Source organism: Podarcis filfolensis, assembly GCF_964270895.1.
Source record: "Podarcis filfolensis genome assembly, chromosome: 15".
NCBI lineage: Eukaryota > Metazoa > Chordata > Lepidosauria > Squamata > Lacertidae > Podarcis > Podarcis filfolensis.
In genome coordinates, this window is record NC_139618.1 from 32,849,587 (window position 1) to 32,867,812 (window position 18,226).

The 18,226-nt window shown below is 45.1% G+C and overlaps 1 protein-coding gene across 12 annotated transcripts in view; it reads left to right on the forward strand.

Annotated features, from left to right (window-relative positions):
• The window catches only part of ROBO3 (roundabout guidance receptor 3), a 328,455-nt gene that overhangs the window by 163,234 nt on the left and 146,995 nt on the right, over positions 1-18,226 (forward strand). For all 12 annotated transcript variants that reach the window (XM_083588317.1, XM_083588321.1, XM_083588322.1 and 9 more), the window contains exon 2: positions 7,130-7,456. In XM_083588317.1, the coding sequence (XP_083444443.1) occupies positions 7,130-7,456 (327 nt within the window). The remainder of the gene's footprint in view (positions 1-7,129; positions 7,457-18,226) is intronic.

The following is an 18,226-nucleotide window of genomic DNA, read 5'->3' on the forward strand; positions in this document are numbered from 1 at the left end:
GGGAACTTACATCCAGCACAGGTCCAAGATGGAGTGAGAGATTCATATTGCTACAACCAGCCCCTTCCCTTCCTGGTTAACTGCTAAGATACAAAGTAAACTGTTTTGGTCTTTGGCTGCTCCCTCCTCCACTCTAGACAATTGCTCTTAAGTAGGCTTCTGATGATGAAGCTTCTTGGAAGGTAGTGGGCCTGGGAATGAAAGAATAGACTTGGGAGTCAGGACAGGGTGTTGGGGTCATCCAGGGGTGGCCTGACAAGATGTCATTGGGACTTGGTGCCTCAGCAGGCCCTCCAGAATCTCCTGTTGTTCTAGGGCAGGGCGGCCACAAGAGCACTTTGACACGGAACCTGTGGGCCGTACATCGCCTTGTTGCACGGGGAGAGGGAGCGGGGCCATAATTTGGCCCCCCACCAGCCCTCCTGCTTCCTTTCCAAAGCCACTTAAGTGAGGTGCCTGGCTTTGAGAAGGAGGTGCCATGCTGTGGTGGGGTCCTAGAGCCCTCACACCACCTTCCAAAAGCTGGGAAAGTGCTAACTAGGCTTTGGGAAGGAGGCTGAAGGACTCTAAAACCCTGTCAGATCCCACAAAGCTTCTTCCCAGAGCTCAGTGCCTCATTTATCTGGCTTTGGGAAGGCAGGGGAAGGGCTACAAGGTGGGGTGGGGTGTCTAATGTTGTCGAGGGGGGCAAAAAAGGCCTTAAGGGCCGCATGCTTCCCTTGGGCTGTGTGTTGGACTGCCATGACTCCTCCTTTGATGGGGTTTCTCCAGAGTCCTGGTCAGGCTGAACCTTGACAGGGGGTGGGTTAAGCCCACCTCCTCTTGAACTACTGTTTGAAGTCAATTTTCCCCTTCCCCATTTTGAAGTTGCTTTTAAGCATGCTTCCTTGGGAATATCTCCAGGCAGTGATCTCCCTGGTCGCAAGTCATTTGCCCCTTGTGTAGCAGAATAAGTTCCCTAGATTCCTTTCCAGCAAAGAGGGCTAGATCAAAATCAGCAGCAATCAAATAAAAAGAAACCATTGTTCTGCTTGGGTAGGAGGAGGGTCTCAGGATGAGTGACATCATTGTTATGATTGGTAAACAGATCAATATCCCTGGAGCTTATCAGAGTTTAGGATTTCAGCACTATTGATTGAGTGAAGTCTGCAGATAAGACTTCTCAAATACCTCATGTGAGAGCCTTGTTCTTTATGGGCTTAGCTGGAATACAGGCTCTCAGGCAGTGGTTAGGGTCAAGTGGTGGTGGGACGTTATCCTGTTTCTGCATGGATTAGGAATTAAAATTTATTCGTTTATTTTACAGATGTATAAACTGCTTCACAGCCAGAAGCTATCGAAGCTGTGTACGATGAGATAAAAGACAAAAGATAACAGACCCTTAAAACAATAAAACCATTTCTACAGTTAATGTTTTATAAAACTGGCAGGGAATGCCTTTCAAGAAAAGCTTTCTTAAGCAAACGTGTCTTCAGCAGCCACCTAAACATCTAGCTTGTCTAATTGCAGCCGGTAGCCAATTCCAAGGGACTGGAACTGCAACAATAAAAACCTTTCTAATAAAAAGCCTTTTTCTAGTAAAAACTAAGTGGTACCCTCAGCAGTGCCCCATCTATGGAGCACAGCTGCTGAGCAGGGATATACTGGGTGAAGCAGTCCCTTCTGTAACCTGGCCCCAATTTGTGAGTGTGCAAGGAAGCTGCATGTTCCTCCTATGGATCTTAAAAAGTGTTTATTTTGGTCCTGCCTCGTGTTCATCACAAGCAGTGCTGTTTCCGTTCCACTGCAGTTCAGCTTCTGACAAAACTATGCTCCCCATCTCGCTGTCTGCTGTGGTGGAATGTTACATAATTAAATACAGAATTATTATGCAACTGCTTTGGAGTTACATTATTCCATTCTATTCATTTCATTGAAAAAGAGATGCAATGCAAACGGGGGGGAGAAACATAATCAATTTCCATATTGTTTACAGACTAAAAACCACAACAGTGAATACCAATTGTATTTGCTGGATTGATTTCTGTTGAAGGGATGGGACAAATAAGCAAACATTGACAGTTTCAGCAGCTGCTTCTGTTTCCTTCTGAATTCTCCGACATCCCTAGTTCCTCCCCACTCCAGCTACAGGAGGAAAGATAATAGCCCTATTCATATAGTCTCTCCCCATCCCAATGGATTCAGAATTGCATGAGTGAGAGCAGGAACATGCTGGCAAGCCCTGACTTTCCAGTTAAGTCTGTGTGCTGTCCCCTCTTATCTTCATTCATAGTCTGCAGTGAGGAGCCTGCTAAATTCATGGAGCCCCCTAAAGTTACTGAGAACCCTAATTTGGGTAGGGAAATTCTTGCAGCCCGAGGACCGCATTGCCTCACAGCAAACCTCCTGGGGGCTGTCTGCCAAAAGTGAGCAGGGACAAAGCAAAAAGAGGATGGGGAAGCTGCCTGAGTTCAGCAGGCTTCCTGTGGCAGGTATTTGCCCCTGCCCCCCCGCGAAGCCCCTGATGGGGACATGCTAGAGCTAACTGATACGTTCCCTCCCTCTCCTTCATTTATGTGAGGAGGATTTTGGGGTCAAACCACACATTGCAATGTACTCTGCAGCCATGTTCTTCTTACTCAAAAGTACGCATGCATTGGATCTGGATCAGGACCACAGCACCTGAGGAGGGGAGGTTTAATTCTTCCCACTCTGTGAACCCCGTCAGACTCCACCTCCCCCATGCACTAATGGGGCAAAGATGTTCTAGTAGAAGCTGTTTAATACAGTATTGGTAACTGTTTAGTGGTGAGGGGAGAGTTTGGGGGTTGTGATGAGGGAGATAAGGATCTAGCCTCTCCTATCTTTATACTTAGAAGTAATGTGCAGTGTGACCCTTTGTAGTGGCTTGGTTTCGATATTTGCCATAAGTTTTTTGAGATGGAGTCTTTCCTGCCCTCATGGTGACAGAGTGGAGTGCAATTGTGCTAGAATGCTAAGGAAATGTTATTGGAATTGTGTGAAGATTTTGTGTCTATTGACTAATCACCATTTTGGGAAAGAGGATAGAAAGAGATCCCTCCCCCATAGGCCAGAGGTAACCATTGCGGTACCCTTCCTATAACTCCCACCTGATTCAGCCAGCATGGCCAACAGTCAGATATGATGGGAATTGTAGTTCAGCAGCCTCTGGCTGCCCCTACCAGAGACCCTACTAGTGGTCATAACAATGGTGAGTATATCAAGTATGGGGTGTAAGACTATCTAGATCAGTGGTTCTCAACCTGTGGGTCCCTAGATGTTGTTGGACTACAACTTCCATCATCCCTAGGCCAGAGCTCGGGGATGATGGGAGTTGTAGTTCAACAACATCTGGGGACCCACATGTTGAGAACTGCTGATCTAGATAGTCTTACACCCCATACTTGATATACCCACCATGATCTAGATCCTAAGATGCAGTGCTATGAATAGATTTGGATATGAACGACCTGTGTGAAATTTGTAGCTCAGTTGTTGTGCATATTATTAATTACTTGCTTGTTTGTTCTTAGAGAAGCGCCTCCGTCTCTTTCATGAAGGAGATGGTGTCTGTTGCGACACACAGACAACCTAAAAGAAAAGCATGCCTTCCCTTGTTAAAACCTATAGTTAAATCGGTGAAGATTTATTTTATGAAATGGCAGCTCTGCTTTGGGCCAGCTCCCCCCTCTCCCCCCCCTGCTCCCCAGTTGAGCTTATCTTTGCTTTCTTTGTGGCTCTTGGGAAAACCGCTTGAGCCTCTGAGGTCAGGTTCATTGACCTCTTCAACCTTCCTGGGGAGTTCACTGGGACAAAGTTTGTGGAGACCCATCTCCACAGTAATGGATTGAAACAGTACCTTCTCTAAGGGACCGCTTGGACCTGGAAATGCGACAAAGGATTGCAATGAGGACTGTCGCTTTTGCTTCTCTATCCATAGTAGAAACTAAACATGTTAGGTGCTTGCACCCAGAACTGTGCAGTTGTGCGGTTGTTTTAAGATTTAAAACTGATGTATGCAAAATCTGTGTGTTAGCATTTCAAGCTTCAAAGGAACCTCAGAGAGAGACTGCACTGCAGCATGAAACCACTACATGACAATTTGTCAAGAGGTTCATTGCCTTTGTGTGGACTGAATTGGGTCAAAGGTTTCTTTAACAAACAACAACACACTGCATATGTTAATTGGCTAACCAATGCCAGGATGTCTGTGTTAGCAACAATAACTGTTTTGTGAATGGCCACTGTTCATTATGCAATTAGTACTGTTTCTGTACTTTGTTTTTTTTGTTCCCCTTTGACCTCACTGTTTACAATCCTCCTCCTTTAACTGTGTGTGTGTGTTTTTGTATGATGCCCACACCACACCTAGACACACACCTGTAACTCGGGATAGCATTTCACACGTCTCATGAATTTTACAATAGTCCCCAAAAGCTTATGCCATTATAATTTTTTAGTCTTTAAGGCTAGCAAGGATCAAAAAGACATGAGCGAGTCACTTTCATCCATTAGCTATGTAAGAGAAGTAGGAAAGAGAGCATATGCTAAATCAGGTAGTAGCAGACTTTTAAGTTCTGCTCTGTCTAAGGTGCTGAAAAACGTCTCTGGGCAGCTTCCAGAGGCTTCAGCAGATGATTAAAAGGATTAATTCTGTCCGACACTTTACCTTCTAAGTTTATATAGCTGCCTAGAGCACAATTTGTCTTACCAGGGGCCTCTTCTGCTGAGAATCATTTGTATGCGTAGACAACCCCAGGGAGGGACTGGGACTCATCACAGGCAGCACCGAAATTAAGACCTGTCCCTTCCTTGGAAGTAGAAATTTTGCACAAATGCCACCATGCGCGCTTGATACAATCCAGTCATATGTGGAGAAAATCCAAGTGTCCATATTGGAGAGGAGGGCCACAGGAATACGTCTTGCCCAGATCGCCTGGGGCTTTTAACATCTCCTCTTTAAATGTCAGCACTACTCAGGCGCAGATACCTAAGTAAAAAAACACCTTGCACATATTTTGTTAGGGCAAAACATGGGAAGAACTGTGAAAGGGAGGTCATAGAATCCTAGTTAGAGAGGGCCTTGTTAGCCATCTTGTCCAAGTTCCTGCTTGATTAAAGGTAAAGGGACCCCTGACCATTAGGTCCAGTCGTGACCGACTCTGGGGTTGCGCTCATCTTGCTTTATTGGCCAAGGGAGCCGGTGTACAGCTTCTGGATCATGTGGCCAGCATGACTAAGCCGCTTCTGGCGAACCAGAGCAGCGCATAGAAACGCTGTTTACCTTCCCGCCAGAGCGGTACCTATTTATCTACTTGCACTTTGATGTGGTTTCAAACTGCTAGGTTGGCAGGAGCAGGGGCCGAACAACGGGAGCTCACCCCGTCGTGGGGATTCGAACTGCCGACCTTCTAATCGGCAAGTCCTAGGCTCTGTGGTTTAACCCACAGTGCCACCCGTAATACTAATCAAGAATTAGAACATCCCCAATGGATGATTGTCCAACCTCTACTTAAATCAGAGGTAGGAAACTCTTTACAGCTTGAGGGCCACATTCCTTTCTGGGCAAGTGTCTGGAGTCCACATTCTAGTGGTGGTCGGGGCCAGAGGCAAAAGTGGCTGCAGCCTCTCAATTTCATGGATTTTACAAGGGCAAGTTGTTGCTGAGGTGCTTGGGTGTGGCTGGCATTCTGTACATGCCCTGGAACTATGTGGCTCCTTGAGCTTTGCTGCACAGGTGACTCTGTAACTCGTGCATCTTCCTAGCAATCCCAAGGGAGGAAACAGCCCTTGACAGAGAAGGGCGGCTGGCTGTTGTTGAAAGGAGATTGCTCGTTCTCTTGGGATCTAGAGGTGCAAGACCCTCTGGATGTATGCTAATGTCTAATTATGCACTTGATCGTTTGCCAACTGCTAACACAAGCACACACCTCTATTCAGCCATTAATTAGCCCTGATGAGGTAGAAGCTTTCTTCTGACTGTCAGTACGCTGCCAGTGACCTAATCAGTGGCCATTTGCATCCCCCCCCTCCCCACGTGGGATATTCCTGTCGCCTTTGTTCCAAATATGGTGCGGCCTCAGAACACTCCATTTTGATTGGTTCACAACACTCGCCTATGCTTCTGAAGACCAGCTTTCCTAACCTGTGTGACCATGTAGCCTCCTAAAAAACCCCTCTCTACTCATTGACATCAGCCTCATCAACATCTATTCCTTTTCTTACCTGCCCCTCACCGTGAAGTCCCGAGGCAGGTCACAGCAATTTAAAATTCAATCATTTTTAAAAGTTTAAATCACTCACAGGGTTAACATAAACATAGGAAATGAAGATACAAAATGCATATCATAATAAAGAAGGAAACCTTTTCACTTGGCACCTAAAGATATGTAATGAAGTTGCCAGGCAAGCTTCCCTGGGGACGGTATTCCACATTCTTTAGCTGTTGACATCGATCTCTCGATCTCCCATCACTCTCCAATACCCAGGCCATTGCATGCTGCTTCTTTCTCTTTGAGCTGTATGGGACCTTCAACGATGGCAAATGTTCACTTTGGACGGTAGTTTTTCCATTATGTGGTAGTATGAGTTTGAGCAGTAATAGCCTTGGGCACTGTAGCTATCAATGACTCTGGAATATGAATTGGCTTTGCCCATTCACTGCCCTTCCTTTTCCATTACAATAGCCCAGTTCAAATGTCAAGCCAAAATTGAGGCAGAGCATATCTCAGACTTCTGCACTCCCTACTCACTTCTGAATTTGTGGCCAACATAGTTTGCTGTTGCATCTGGATACTGTTAGCAGAAACAAAGGTTGTTTTCCAAATCAGAATGGAAATCAGAATGGGCTTGCTTTGGTTCCTAATGCTGGATTTGGAGGCAAACTCCGGTTTGCAAGAAATATATTTATTCAGTTCAGGTTAACAACAAGCAATGATTGGTGCAGACCAGGTAAGTGAGGGAGGGAAGTGGAGCTGGTGGGGGTGGACCTTGGAGAAAACACATACCTGTAATGTAAATCATGGTTTGGCTTTGATGTCTGAACTGTGCCTGGTCTTGTTTTTTTAGTTCTGCAACAGTCTCTTCTGGGCTGCTCTCTTATAACCATTTCTCTCTTTTTGCACCTCAGGCTCTCGGCCTCGCCTTGAGGATTCATCTCCGCGGATAGTAGAGCATCCCTCTGACCTCATTGTGTCCAAGGGGGAGCCAGCAACATTGAACTGCAAAGCGGAAGGACGTCCCACCCCCATCATTGAGTGGTACAAGGATGGGGAGCGGGTGGAGACGGACAAGGAAGACCCTCGATCCCATCGCATGTTGCTGCCCAGCGGCTCCCTTTTCTTTCTGCGTATCGTGCATGGACGGAGGAGCAAACCTGATGAGGGAGTGTATGTCTGTGTAGCCAGGAACTACCTGGGTGAGGCTGTCAGCAGGAATGCATCTCTGGAGGTAGCCAGTAAGTAGAATACTGAACAAGTGAGATGGAACTTTGGTTTGTCTTAAGTGATACGCCGCAAGCGATGCCATGCTCATCAGCTCCCATAAACGATGGGCAACTGTGTGGCCTGGACTGCGGATCATGATATTGGGATTAAGTATGGTTTGAGTGTGGTCCTGATTCTGCGAACAGTCACTTCCTATGTGCATTTGAATTTGCAATTATAGTTGAGCACTATAGAACATATGGCAAGAGATGTGAGCAGCTGCCCTGGAGATATACCCTTAAGTACTTTCTGCCAATCTATAATTTGTTCTCTTCCCCTGCCCCACTTTCCTCCAAACTCCCAGCCACATCCAAACCATGTTGATTAAAAATTAAATGCCCAAACTGAAAGGAAATAGAAATGTTTCTGCTAATCTCATCCATTGACAGGGATTGGGTGTTGCTGTTTGTTGAACAAAATGAGTTAAGCAAATAGCTGGAGGGAGGAGCGATGAGGGCGCTTTCAAATTCCTGCTACCTGATCATTTCACCTAGAGCAGAATACATTCCGCCTCACACAGTGTTGCCCATGTTTCTGCGTGTTGCCTGTGAATTAACTGATAGTGTTTCAGATAGATTTGCAGGTCTCCTTATGTTTCTCCTCTCCCTCCTTTTAAACGAAGCAAAGGGCTTAGGATGCCAAAAAGAGTTTTGATTGGAAATGTTGCATAAAGTCTTGTGCCTTCTGATTTGAAGGGATTGGGGCTCTAAATTTGTTGTTGAGGTGTGCAGACCATATCAGCCTTCATATAGCCAATAACAGGGCCGTATGTATAATCTGTTACTGCTGGCGATGACTGAAGACTGTAGAATTCTCTTGGTGGGGAAGAGACACATCTAAGTAGTAAATCATGGAATCTTCTGGTAGGGAAAGACCCCTATTTTGAAACTGACTCCTCCAGTTAATGTAGAACAGAGGTGGGAAACCTTTGGCCTAACTCTAATTTGCTCTAGCTAGTATAATTTGCTCTATCTAATTTGCTCTAACTAGTATAGCCAATGGAGGGGGTTGATGGGAGTTGTAGGCCAGCAAAATCTGGAGGACCGCAGGTTCTCCACCCAAGCTGTGTAGACAATGGTGAGTCAGGTGAACCAGAGGTATAAAGGGAGTGATCTGGTACAAATACCAGGGAAAAGGTCAGCAGGGACACTTGGAATGCATGTAGGATATATTTCTGAAAAGTTTGCTTGTTCATTGGTATTGGAAACATTTCAGGAAAAAGAGTATGTCTGTTTTCTTTGCTGGTTGTCAAGCATCTGAGTGAAGGAATCTTACCTATTTCTAGGTTTTTAATCCCCCTCCTCCCAATTTTGCTCAGGTCACTTTCCAACATCTATAAGACATAAGCAAACACTCTGTTGATAAATTCATTGAGTTCTGGTTATAAACTCTTTCTAGCAACTAGCCTGGCTGCATTCTTGGCAGGCTTCTCTAGTTGTGCCTTTCAAGGAGCAAAGGTCCCTGAGAAGCAAACAGCCGTGTGGATTGTGGGCACGGAAGATATCCAGGTTCATTATTTATCTGCCCTGACCTCAAAACCAATCTCCTGCGTGGCTTTCCAAGGCACTCTCCACCCATTGTCTTCCTTAATGGTTTTATGGAGACAAAGATCTACAAACAAACAGTGCAGAAAAGCATTCAGGCCTGCCGAAAGTGACACAAGATGAATGATGGCCTTGCTTGAGACAAGGCCAAACACCAGCAGCAGGGGAAATGAAATGCCATTTCAGTTAAGCCCTTGGAGTCGCTAACATGTTCAGGCACCTCCCAAGCTGAACTTAGCATTAGTTGATCTCCAAAACTGGTAAGGGGGGGACCTTTGACCACTAGCCCTCTGTGATTTGTGGCTATTGGCTGGATTGATAACAGGTTATGGTGGAAATAAAGCTATCAAAGGAGTGTGCTGCAGCCAGGGTAATTGGTCAAAATGCAGACATCAAAGGGAAATCTATAAAATGGCTCCCTGTGAAGCTGATGTGCTGGAAGTGGGTGTGTATATGGAGGGGGATAGAATAGACAATTATTCCAGAGGCCAGCAAAGATTCTAGGGACAGGGACAGCAGGAATGATGGGGCAAAGCCCAGGCCCCCCCTCCACACTTGGATGAACATATGGATAGGGTTTTAGACAGAGACAGTGTGCTGTTTCACGTATAATGCCAGGCATCAGGTTCTCCCTCTCCATCTCCCTCTGCCCACTGGTTTTCCAGTTCTGGCTTGCAGGAAAACTGTGGTTTGCACAAAACATAGTTGCTCCAGTTTGGATTAATGCTAGAAAAATGCAACCTGTGCCGTTAATAAAGAAAGTGAAACTCGTACAGCTTGTTGGCGACAAATATTCACACAGTTGTTCAAAAATAATTTTACACCATTTATCAAATATGTGAGAAAGAGACAATTACTTACAAAGTGCCATGAAAACTTACAAACTACCTAAAATATAACGAGAGAATGTGTATGTATATATCTGTAGTCAAACAGGGCTACCTTGCTAAGCTATTCAGTCTTCTGTGCTTAAGCCAAGAAATTGTCTCTTCAAAGATATGTAAGTACATAATTATGAACTTTTGCATCAAAATTGATTCTTTGGATATAGTGGGAGAATTTATATTTACTTTTTACAGTGGTACCTCGGGTTACATACGCTTCAGGTTACAGACTCCACTAACCCAGAAATATTACTTTGGGTTAAGAACTTTGCTTCAGGATGAGAACAGAAATCACACGGTGGCGGCACGGCAGCAGTGGGAGGCCCCATTAGCTAAAGTGGTGCTTCAGGTTAAGAACAGTTTCAGGTTAAGAACAGACCTCCAGAACGAATTAAGTAGATAAGCAGAGGTACCACTGTATGTTGATTCTGGTAAGATTCCGTTTTGATTATTATCAGTTAGCACTAGTAGACGCATCAATGGCACGGGACAACTGAAGAAGCCCAGAAAACTGTGCTCAGGGAGTGTGCTATCTGCCAATCCCAACAAATCGGCCCCACTGGGGGCGAAACAGCAGCCTCTCAACTGCATGGACTACTAGGGCAAAATGGGGATAGAACTCTGGCATCCTATCTTCTTTATTACTTCATAGGCCACTTCATCAGCACCTCACAGCTGCCGGGAACAACGTTGAACTTACCCTTTTCTTGAATCTTCTTGAACTTATTTAAAAAACAAGAAAAAATGAAAAACCGAGTCAAGAATTTGTAAAAACCTAGTAAAATCTGATATTGCAAGTTCACTTTATTTTAGATAGTTTGTAAGTTTTCATGGCACTTTGTAAGTAATTGTTTCTTTCTCACATATCTGATGAATGGTGTAAAATTATTTTTGAGCAACTGTGTGAATATTTGTCGCCAACGTGCTGTACCAGTTTGGATTAATGGCTGAATATGTTTCTACAGGAAACTGGAGTGCGCAAGGAGTAAAGGTCTGTGAGTCCATAGTGGCAAATCACAGTTTCACGTCTCATATAAACTGGGTCTGTGTTTCTGCTGAAACTGCTGCCCAGGTGCAGAAGGCAAAACTGAGTTGCCATCAGCTTTGCTGTGCAGCGGTACCTGCTACTGCTTTGCCCCGTAAGCTTATCTGCCCTTGTTTTAGTCCACTTTGTGTAGCTATTGAAGTGGGTTGAGATTGCTTACAGAAGTTCATGCCAGAAAACTGAGCGAGCGTTGCCTTAAATGGCAATAGTTCTTGATTTTGCATGCAAGGAGTAATCCTGATTTTCTGGAGAAGCCATAACACAAAGCTGTGTGTAGATTTCTCACAAATATTTAGACTTATGTACTCTTCCTTGCTCTTCTGTCTGTCTGTCTCTCTTTCTCCAACACAAACCTCTAGACTGAGGTTTGGCTCCTTACACACATGGTAGCAACAGATCATTCACCAGTAATATTCAGCTTAGCCTGCCAAGTAGGCTTTCTAGGATGGAAGGAGAAAAAAACCACTCTTAGGCAAAGAGCTAGTATAGTTCAAAACAGCTTCCTTCATTGTGCCTGAGAGTGTCCTGCGATAGGAAACAACAAATGCTAGCTAATCTGATCTGTCATTCCCTTGAACGCATAGCTTGGGGAGCAACTCATTCAATACTGAAAGCCACATTGGGAATATATAGGAAACTATTTGTTTGCATGCTTTAATGCGTAACGCTTTTCATAAAGTTTGCAATTGCTTTGATAGGCACTTTGGCAAGAGCTAAGCATGCTATATTATTGTTGTTGTTTATTGTTACAATTACACATTCTAGTGGTGGGAACCCTTAAACAGTTTTGAAGATGGCATTTAGCTAATTGAGAAATCGGTTTACACACTTAAGGGTTCAGCCAGCATATGTGCTGATCTGTCTTATTTGTCTGAATGTTGGTATAATTCTGGCAGGAGTTACTCTCTGTTTACTGGCAATGCAGGCTGATTTAACTCTCCAGTGGCAGCAGTTTCAATTCTGAAGACATTTAACAAAAACGATCAGAAAAAAGAAAAACCAGCAACACAAATAGTTTGCCTTGTAGTGCCCTTGTTTTTCAGCCAGCAACGTCAGCATGATTTACATCTCATCTTGTTTGTTAATTTAACATATTTTTGGCCCACTTTTCCATTTTGAAAAGTGTGCAAGGTTGAAAGGAAAGCAGTTGAAAGCAAAACACAATATGAAAAACCATGGCAAACACTTTAAGGAATTTCAATAACTATAAAATAAAATATAGAAACAAGATGGCGCATAAAACAACACGGATTAACTTGTCAAATTAAACACCTGTTGGAATGAAAACATCTCCCAGGGTTGGGAGTTTCATAGTCTGGATGCGGCCATGGAGACTGCCATGTCCTCACAAAATATAACCTGGATAGAGATGGGGCATGCAAAAGAGCACCCACAACTGAAGTGGCCCTGTAGGTATCCTAAAATGTTTAGGGTAATAACCAACACCTTGAACTGGGCCCACAAACAAATCAGTAGCCAATGTACCTGGAAGCTACCTGTCTTATGTGCTGCAAGTTTAAATAATTCCTGGAGAGCGTCTTTCATTTTTCTAGCATGGCCACAAGTTGAACTCATGATTCTCCTATGCTATCTCTGGGATTAGAGGCAGTTGTTGTCGTCGTTGTCATCATCCATCTGTCTCAAGAGATAATGGAGTGTGCCTCTGGGGGTGAAGTCAAACTGCTGCAGTGACCTAGCCAGGGCACAAGCCAGGGCAGTGTGTATGGAGGTCCTGGGCTGCCCAGGTGACAAGACCCCCCTCTTGACCCCCCCTCTTGGCTTTCCTGCAAGCATCTTGTTGGCTTCTTTGGGAAGCAGAATGCTGGTCTCCATGGACCTTTGGTCTGATCCAACACTTTTCTTACATAAAGAATTCTATAAGTTTACAGATCATAAGAGCATCTGAGTTTCCTTCTTGGATCTAACCATAACTTCCATCTAGTGGCTTCCTGCATTGACTTCCATTTGGCTTCTAGGTCCAACTGAAGTTGCTGATCATAGCCTTTAAGGCCCTAACTGGTCTGAGCCCTACATACTTTTGAAAAGTTTGCCTTGCCATGCCCAGTGATCCGCCATGGAGGCTCTGTTCCAAGTGCCTTACTTTTGGGTCTAGTTGGTAAACCTAAGCCATACCACTTCACCCTTGGAAGGGGAAGAGAATGAAAGCCTTTGATGGCTTGCAATTTCCCCCCGGAATGCCTTATACGGGGGGCATATTGTTAAGCCAACGTATCCTGCTCAAGCAGGTGGCCCTTTGGTGCCATAGAGATTCCCTATCTTTTAGCGTTGTCTTAGCCGTTGCTTTTAATGAAAGGCTCTGAAGCATCACGTTGTGTCCGCATGAGAGATTTAAAGGATGTGAGGTCAAAGATTAGCTCCCAGCAGGGAAAAAGAACCTTTAAATGGGGAAAGGAAGAAGGGGTTGAGCGAGCAGCATCTTTAGGGTGGAGCTGAGGGACCTGAGCAGAACTGCCTTTTGTCAGGGTCTGAGGTGATTTTCTGGCACCGGTGAAAAGGCTGATATACCCTCGTGCACATCCTTTTGTACGGTTCAGAAAAGGCAAAGGGAACAGCTCAGCTTGTAGCAATTAGTGAGCAGCCTGACCTTCCCTGAACGTCCATCCCATGGCCCAAATGGATTTTCTGTTGCCTTCCCATTAAATGACGGATGAGGCCTCAGGTAAATGGTTGAAACATCCTCCATCAGAAGAGCGATGGGGAAGGTGGGGGGTTGGAAGGGGTTGTCTAGTGGACTGCAGATAACATCTCATAATGATTGTGAGGAATAGAATGAGGCCATTTTCAGGGGAATTTGCCAAATGGTCCTGCTGGCATGATCTAGAGGCTAATGCCTAACCGAAATGCCGTAAGTGGCTGTTACACAAAGTATCGTGGGTATTTTTAGACCTAGAGGAAGTGGAGCTACATAACTGGACTTGTTGCAGCTACCTTATCTAAAAGCCTTAGTGTTTTGACACAGCAGGACTTTTACAGAGAGAGACATTACTTCCACTTTGCTGGAGTGGCTTCCAGTTCGGATCCCTCCGCCGCCATTTATTGGATAAAGGTTCTGGAAGTCACATTGGCAATGAAATGCTGAAGACTGGTCCAACTTCACTGTGATGGAATCTTTCAGTGGGAAGCTGGACCAGAGACGCTTGAGGGTTTTTGGTCTTTGTGAATTCCTCTATGAGACGACTTGCTGTGTACTTGTGAGGACTGGAACTTCCCTTTCCAATGCATTTCACACTTTTCTGAATGTTTCTTAGCTAGTTATCACATTTATGGATCACTTCCCAAGTCCTGAAGTTATTTACAAGAATAAAATTAAGCAAAAATAAACTTATTTTTTAAAAAAATCATTGCTGCCCAAATGGTATCAAAGTTGGTGCCAGATGGCCCTCATTTCATAGATGGGGGCTATTACTTAATATGCTGCTTTCTGCAGTTTAACTGCATGCAATGATGCATTTAAATGTGCATTTTGAGAGATAACACATCTAAATGCATACTTAAAGGGGGAGAACATTTTAATTCTGAATAGGCCGAAATCCTCTACACACATTTACAGGACCAATTGTTGTTATACAAAGGTGATGGTGGGATATTGGCGACTTTTGGGTGGAGGTGTATGAGTTTCCTTTACTAATAAATACATAAACAACATCCACACAGACCCATAAGTCAGTGTTCTTCAACCAGGGGTCCACAAATGGGTGTTGTTGTTTTGTACTACAACTCCCATTATCCTCAGCCAGCTTAGTCAGGGTTTGGGGTTGATGGGAATTGTAGTCCAGCAAGTATCTGTGGACCCAAGTTTGAAGGATACTGCTAGAAGTTATCTTTTCATCCTGCTCAATGGAAGATTCCACACAGTTTGAGAAAACTGTGCATGACTACATCGAAACGAAGGGGTGGTGGTGGGGAATGAGGAAATACCTTTTGTAACCACCACCAAGCCTTTCTGAAGGTGATTGTCTTCCATGTCAACTTTTCAGAAGCGTTGCTGGTTTTACCTCAGCGCATACATGGTGAAGCAGGTTCCAGAACAGTAGTCAAGGGAGACTTCTGGAATAACTGGCAGGGCTCTAGTCTAAGCTGCGAAACACACTGGGGTCTATATTCCAGTCTCCATCACTGGCGCTGTCCCGCTCCCCACATCCCAGGGAAACAAAAGCCTTCCTAGATGAGGCCGGGGCCGAGACCCCATCTCTCTCTCTCCCTCTCTCTCTGAGGTGTTTTGGAGACAGAAATGTGTCTGAGGCACTGACAACGGGCTGACAGCTCCGTTGAGAGCCGGGCCGCAGCATGGGCAGTGTCTCGGAACACTTGCCAGCCATCTCTAAACTGGAATTATTTATTGATTTTTGTGTCACTTCTCAGTCCATTACCCAGACAGGATGCATTTATGTAATTTGGGAAAGGGGGCAGCTGCTGGGTAAACAATCCAGGAACATATTTCTTTGCCGGGCTCCTGGACGTCCCAACTATCCGCATGGGCTTTTGCTGAGAGCAGAAACTAGGGGTGGGCGGGGGGAGGACTACAGACCTCACCAAACATGCATGCCCTTGGGGATGAGGGCTGCTCTTCTTTGCCGTGATGCAAAGAGAAATTAACTTTCCATCCCACGCTAGGAGATGTTACGTTCTACCAGCAGACAACTCTGGGGGAGCTCCTTCTTGCTCAGGGAGCTGCAACCTGCATTGGCAAAACAGCATTTGCAAGCCCTGGATTTGCCAGATAATTTTAGCTTTCAGTGGATTTCATAGTTTGGAATGTGGGTTGCGGGGAGCCGCCTGAAAAGTGCAAAAAATAAACAAATCGCTCCAGTAATCATGTCGCCTCTCTCTTTCCTCCTCCCTCCCGCCTTCCATTTTCAGCTATACGTTTTGGGCAAGAATGGCTGTCTTTCGGGGATGTTTATCCGAGGCTTGTAATCAGCCCGGCCTCCTTGCTTACAAGCCTTTTTTCGCTCCCGTTTTGGACAGTGATGGGTTATTTCCCCCTCTTTCTTCTAACCAGGGACCTCCTAGTGATAAAGTGCACCCATTCCAGGGGGAGGTCATGTGATTAAGTCATTAGTGGTGTACCCCCCCATTGGGGAGGGGGGTCCTGAGCCACACAGAGAACAGAAAGAGAGAGGTTTCATCCAGGTTTGAGCCATTCAAAGCCAGGACATGAGTGATATCTAAGAGGGGGAAATTAAGTCATTTCCTAAGTAATGGGAGTCCTTTTGGGCGACCCTTTTCAGCTTTTCCCTTGATTGTACTGGGAATTTACTTGGATAAATCGTGGTGTGTTTTTCTTTTAATTTTGCCAGTGTGAAAAAGGTTCAGCTGGGTTTGAGCTGGGGGAGCTCATGAGGATGAAAAGCCGGCGGGGGTGGGGTGGGGACTTCCTTTTGCAGCTGAAATGACCACCATTGTTTTCCTTGGAGTCGGGTGGTGGTGCTGGGGGGAGAGGAATGATCTTTTGTGTCTAATTTTGTCTTTTCCTCGCAGTGGTGATGGCTTCTCCTGGGCTTTCAGGCATCCTTTTTATATGGTCTTGCACATTCACGATTTCTGGGGAAACGCATCACTCTTGCCTCCAATGAATATGTTTTTTCTCCTGAAAAGACAGGCTTCCGCGGAGACGCATTCTTTATTTTTGGAATTCATCGTTTCACATTTCAACAAGCATCTTTAATTTATGCAGCAAGATGCGATGATGCTCGCTATCTTAGATGGCTTTGAAAGGGCATTAAACAAATGGAGGATAAGTGCTTGGCAATGGTTCCTAGCCCTGATGGCAATTTGCAACCTCCCGGGTTCGAAGGCAGTATAGAATCTTTGGACCTCCTGAGAGACACATGCTAACATACACTAACACCATTTCCATTCAGGGAAATGAGAGGCATTGTCACAGTTCAGTGACACATTCCAGCTACCCAAAAAATCACTTGAGGAGGATGCAGAGCAGTGCCATTGAGGGGTGTGACCTGGGGATAGTGGGTGTGGCTTGGGAAGACACCTGAGGGCCAGATGGAGTGGTCTAGGGGGTTACAGTTGGGTCTTGGGAATGGATAGACTATTGGTCTAATCCATCAAGGCTCTTCTTATGTTCTGATCATGTTAGTAAATTAGCACTAGGTCAAATGGCCTTCAGTATTCTTATATGTGATTGATGGTAACAGGACAGGATACCATAGGCATGTTTGATTCATTGACTGTATGTAAGCTCCCAGAATTTTAAAAGAAAGGACTTAGCACAGAACTGGTGTTGCATAGTGGGTAGATGCATTTATTTGTTGCATTTTATATCCCACCCTCAAATTGCTGTACATGGTCTGTCCTTCCCCTGCACTTCTTAATTAATTCCCACAATAACTCACTGAGGTAGGCTAGACTGAGAGGGAGTGACTGGCCCAAGGTCACCAGTGAGTTTCATGGTCAAGTGTGGATTTGAACCCTGGTTTTCTAGGTCTGACACTCTTAACTACTTCACCACAGTGGCTCTCAGAGTACACTCATGGGGAATTATGGAACAATGCACGGTATCTCATGCCCTTGTTCCATTAGTGCAAGGATTTGCACTTGTGCAACTGAGCTTCCAACCCTTCCCTATCCCTGTGTGTGCCCCAGACCATCCCCAAATCTGCTCTGGAGGGTTGAGGGAGCCCTAGAAGAGATTTAGGGGGCACACAGAGGAGGTGGGAGGGTCTGTTCTGTAAGTGGAAATCCATTCACTGATGGAACGCATTATTCCGCACTACTTTGGATACAATCCTTATATTTTGGTGTGAAAGACAAGTGGGTTTGTTGGGCCCTTTCTGGATTGATACCTGCATTCCACCTTGGTTCTTTGCTCTGTTACATTTTGTGAAAAAGCAATCCATTAGATTTTTATTGAGAGCTGCAGACCAACAAGACCTGGGTGTCCACAGGTCTCTCACACTCAAACTAGATAACCACAGTGGTGCGATTTTGAATGTCTCCTGCCGTGTTTGCTTTTCCTGCCAGTACCACCTTGCTGTATTCGGAAGTTGCTGCTAAAGGCAATGTTGACTGTCCTTGGCTTGTATTTTATGGGATGGAGGGCGAGGCAGGCAGAGTGATGACCTTGTTTTGAGAATACAATTGGAGGGCAACTTCTCTCTCCCTCCTCCCCATATTTCTTTCTCTCTCTCTTTTTTTTACTATGTCACTGTGAGATTTCAGGCCAGCAATTGGCAGAGCCCTGGAGCAGAACAGTTTGTTAGATTTATGAGCCCAAATAGTGCTAACAGC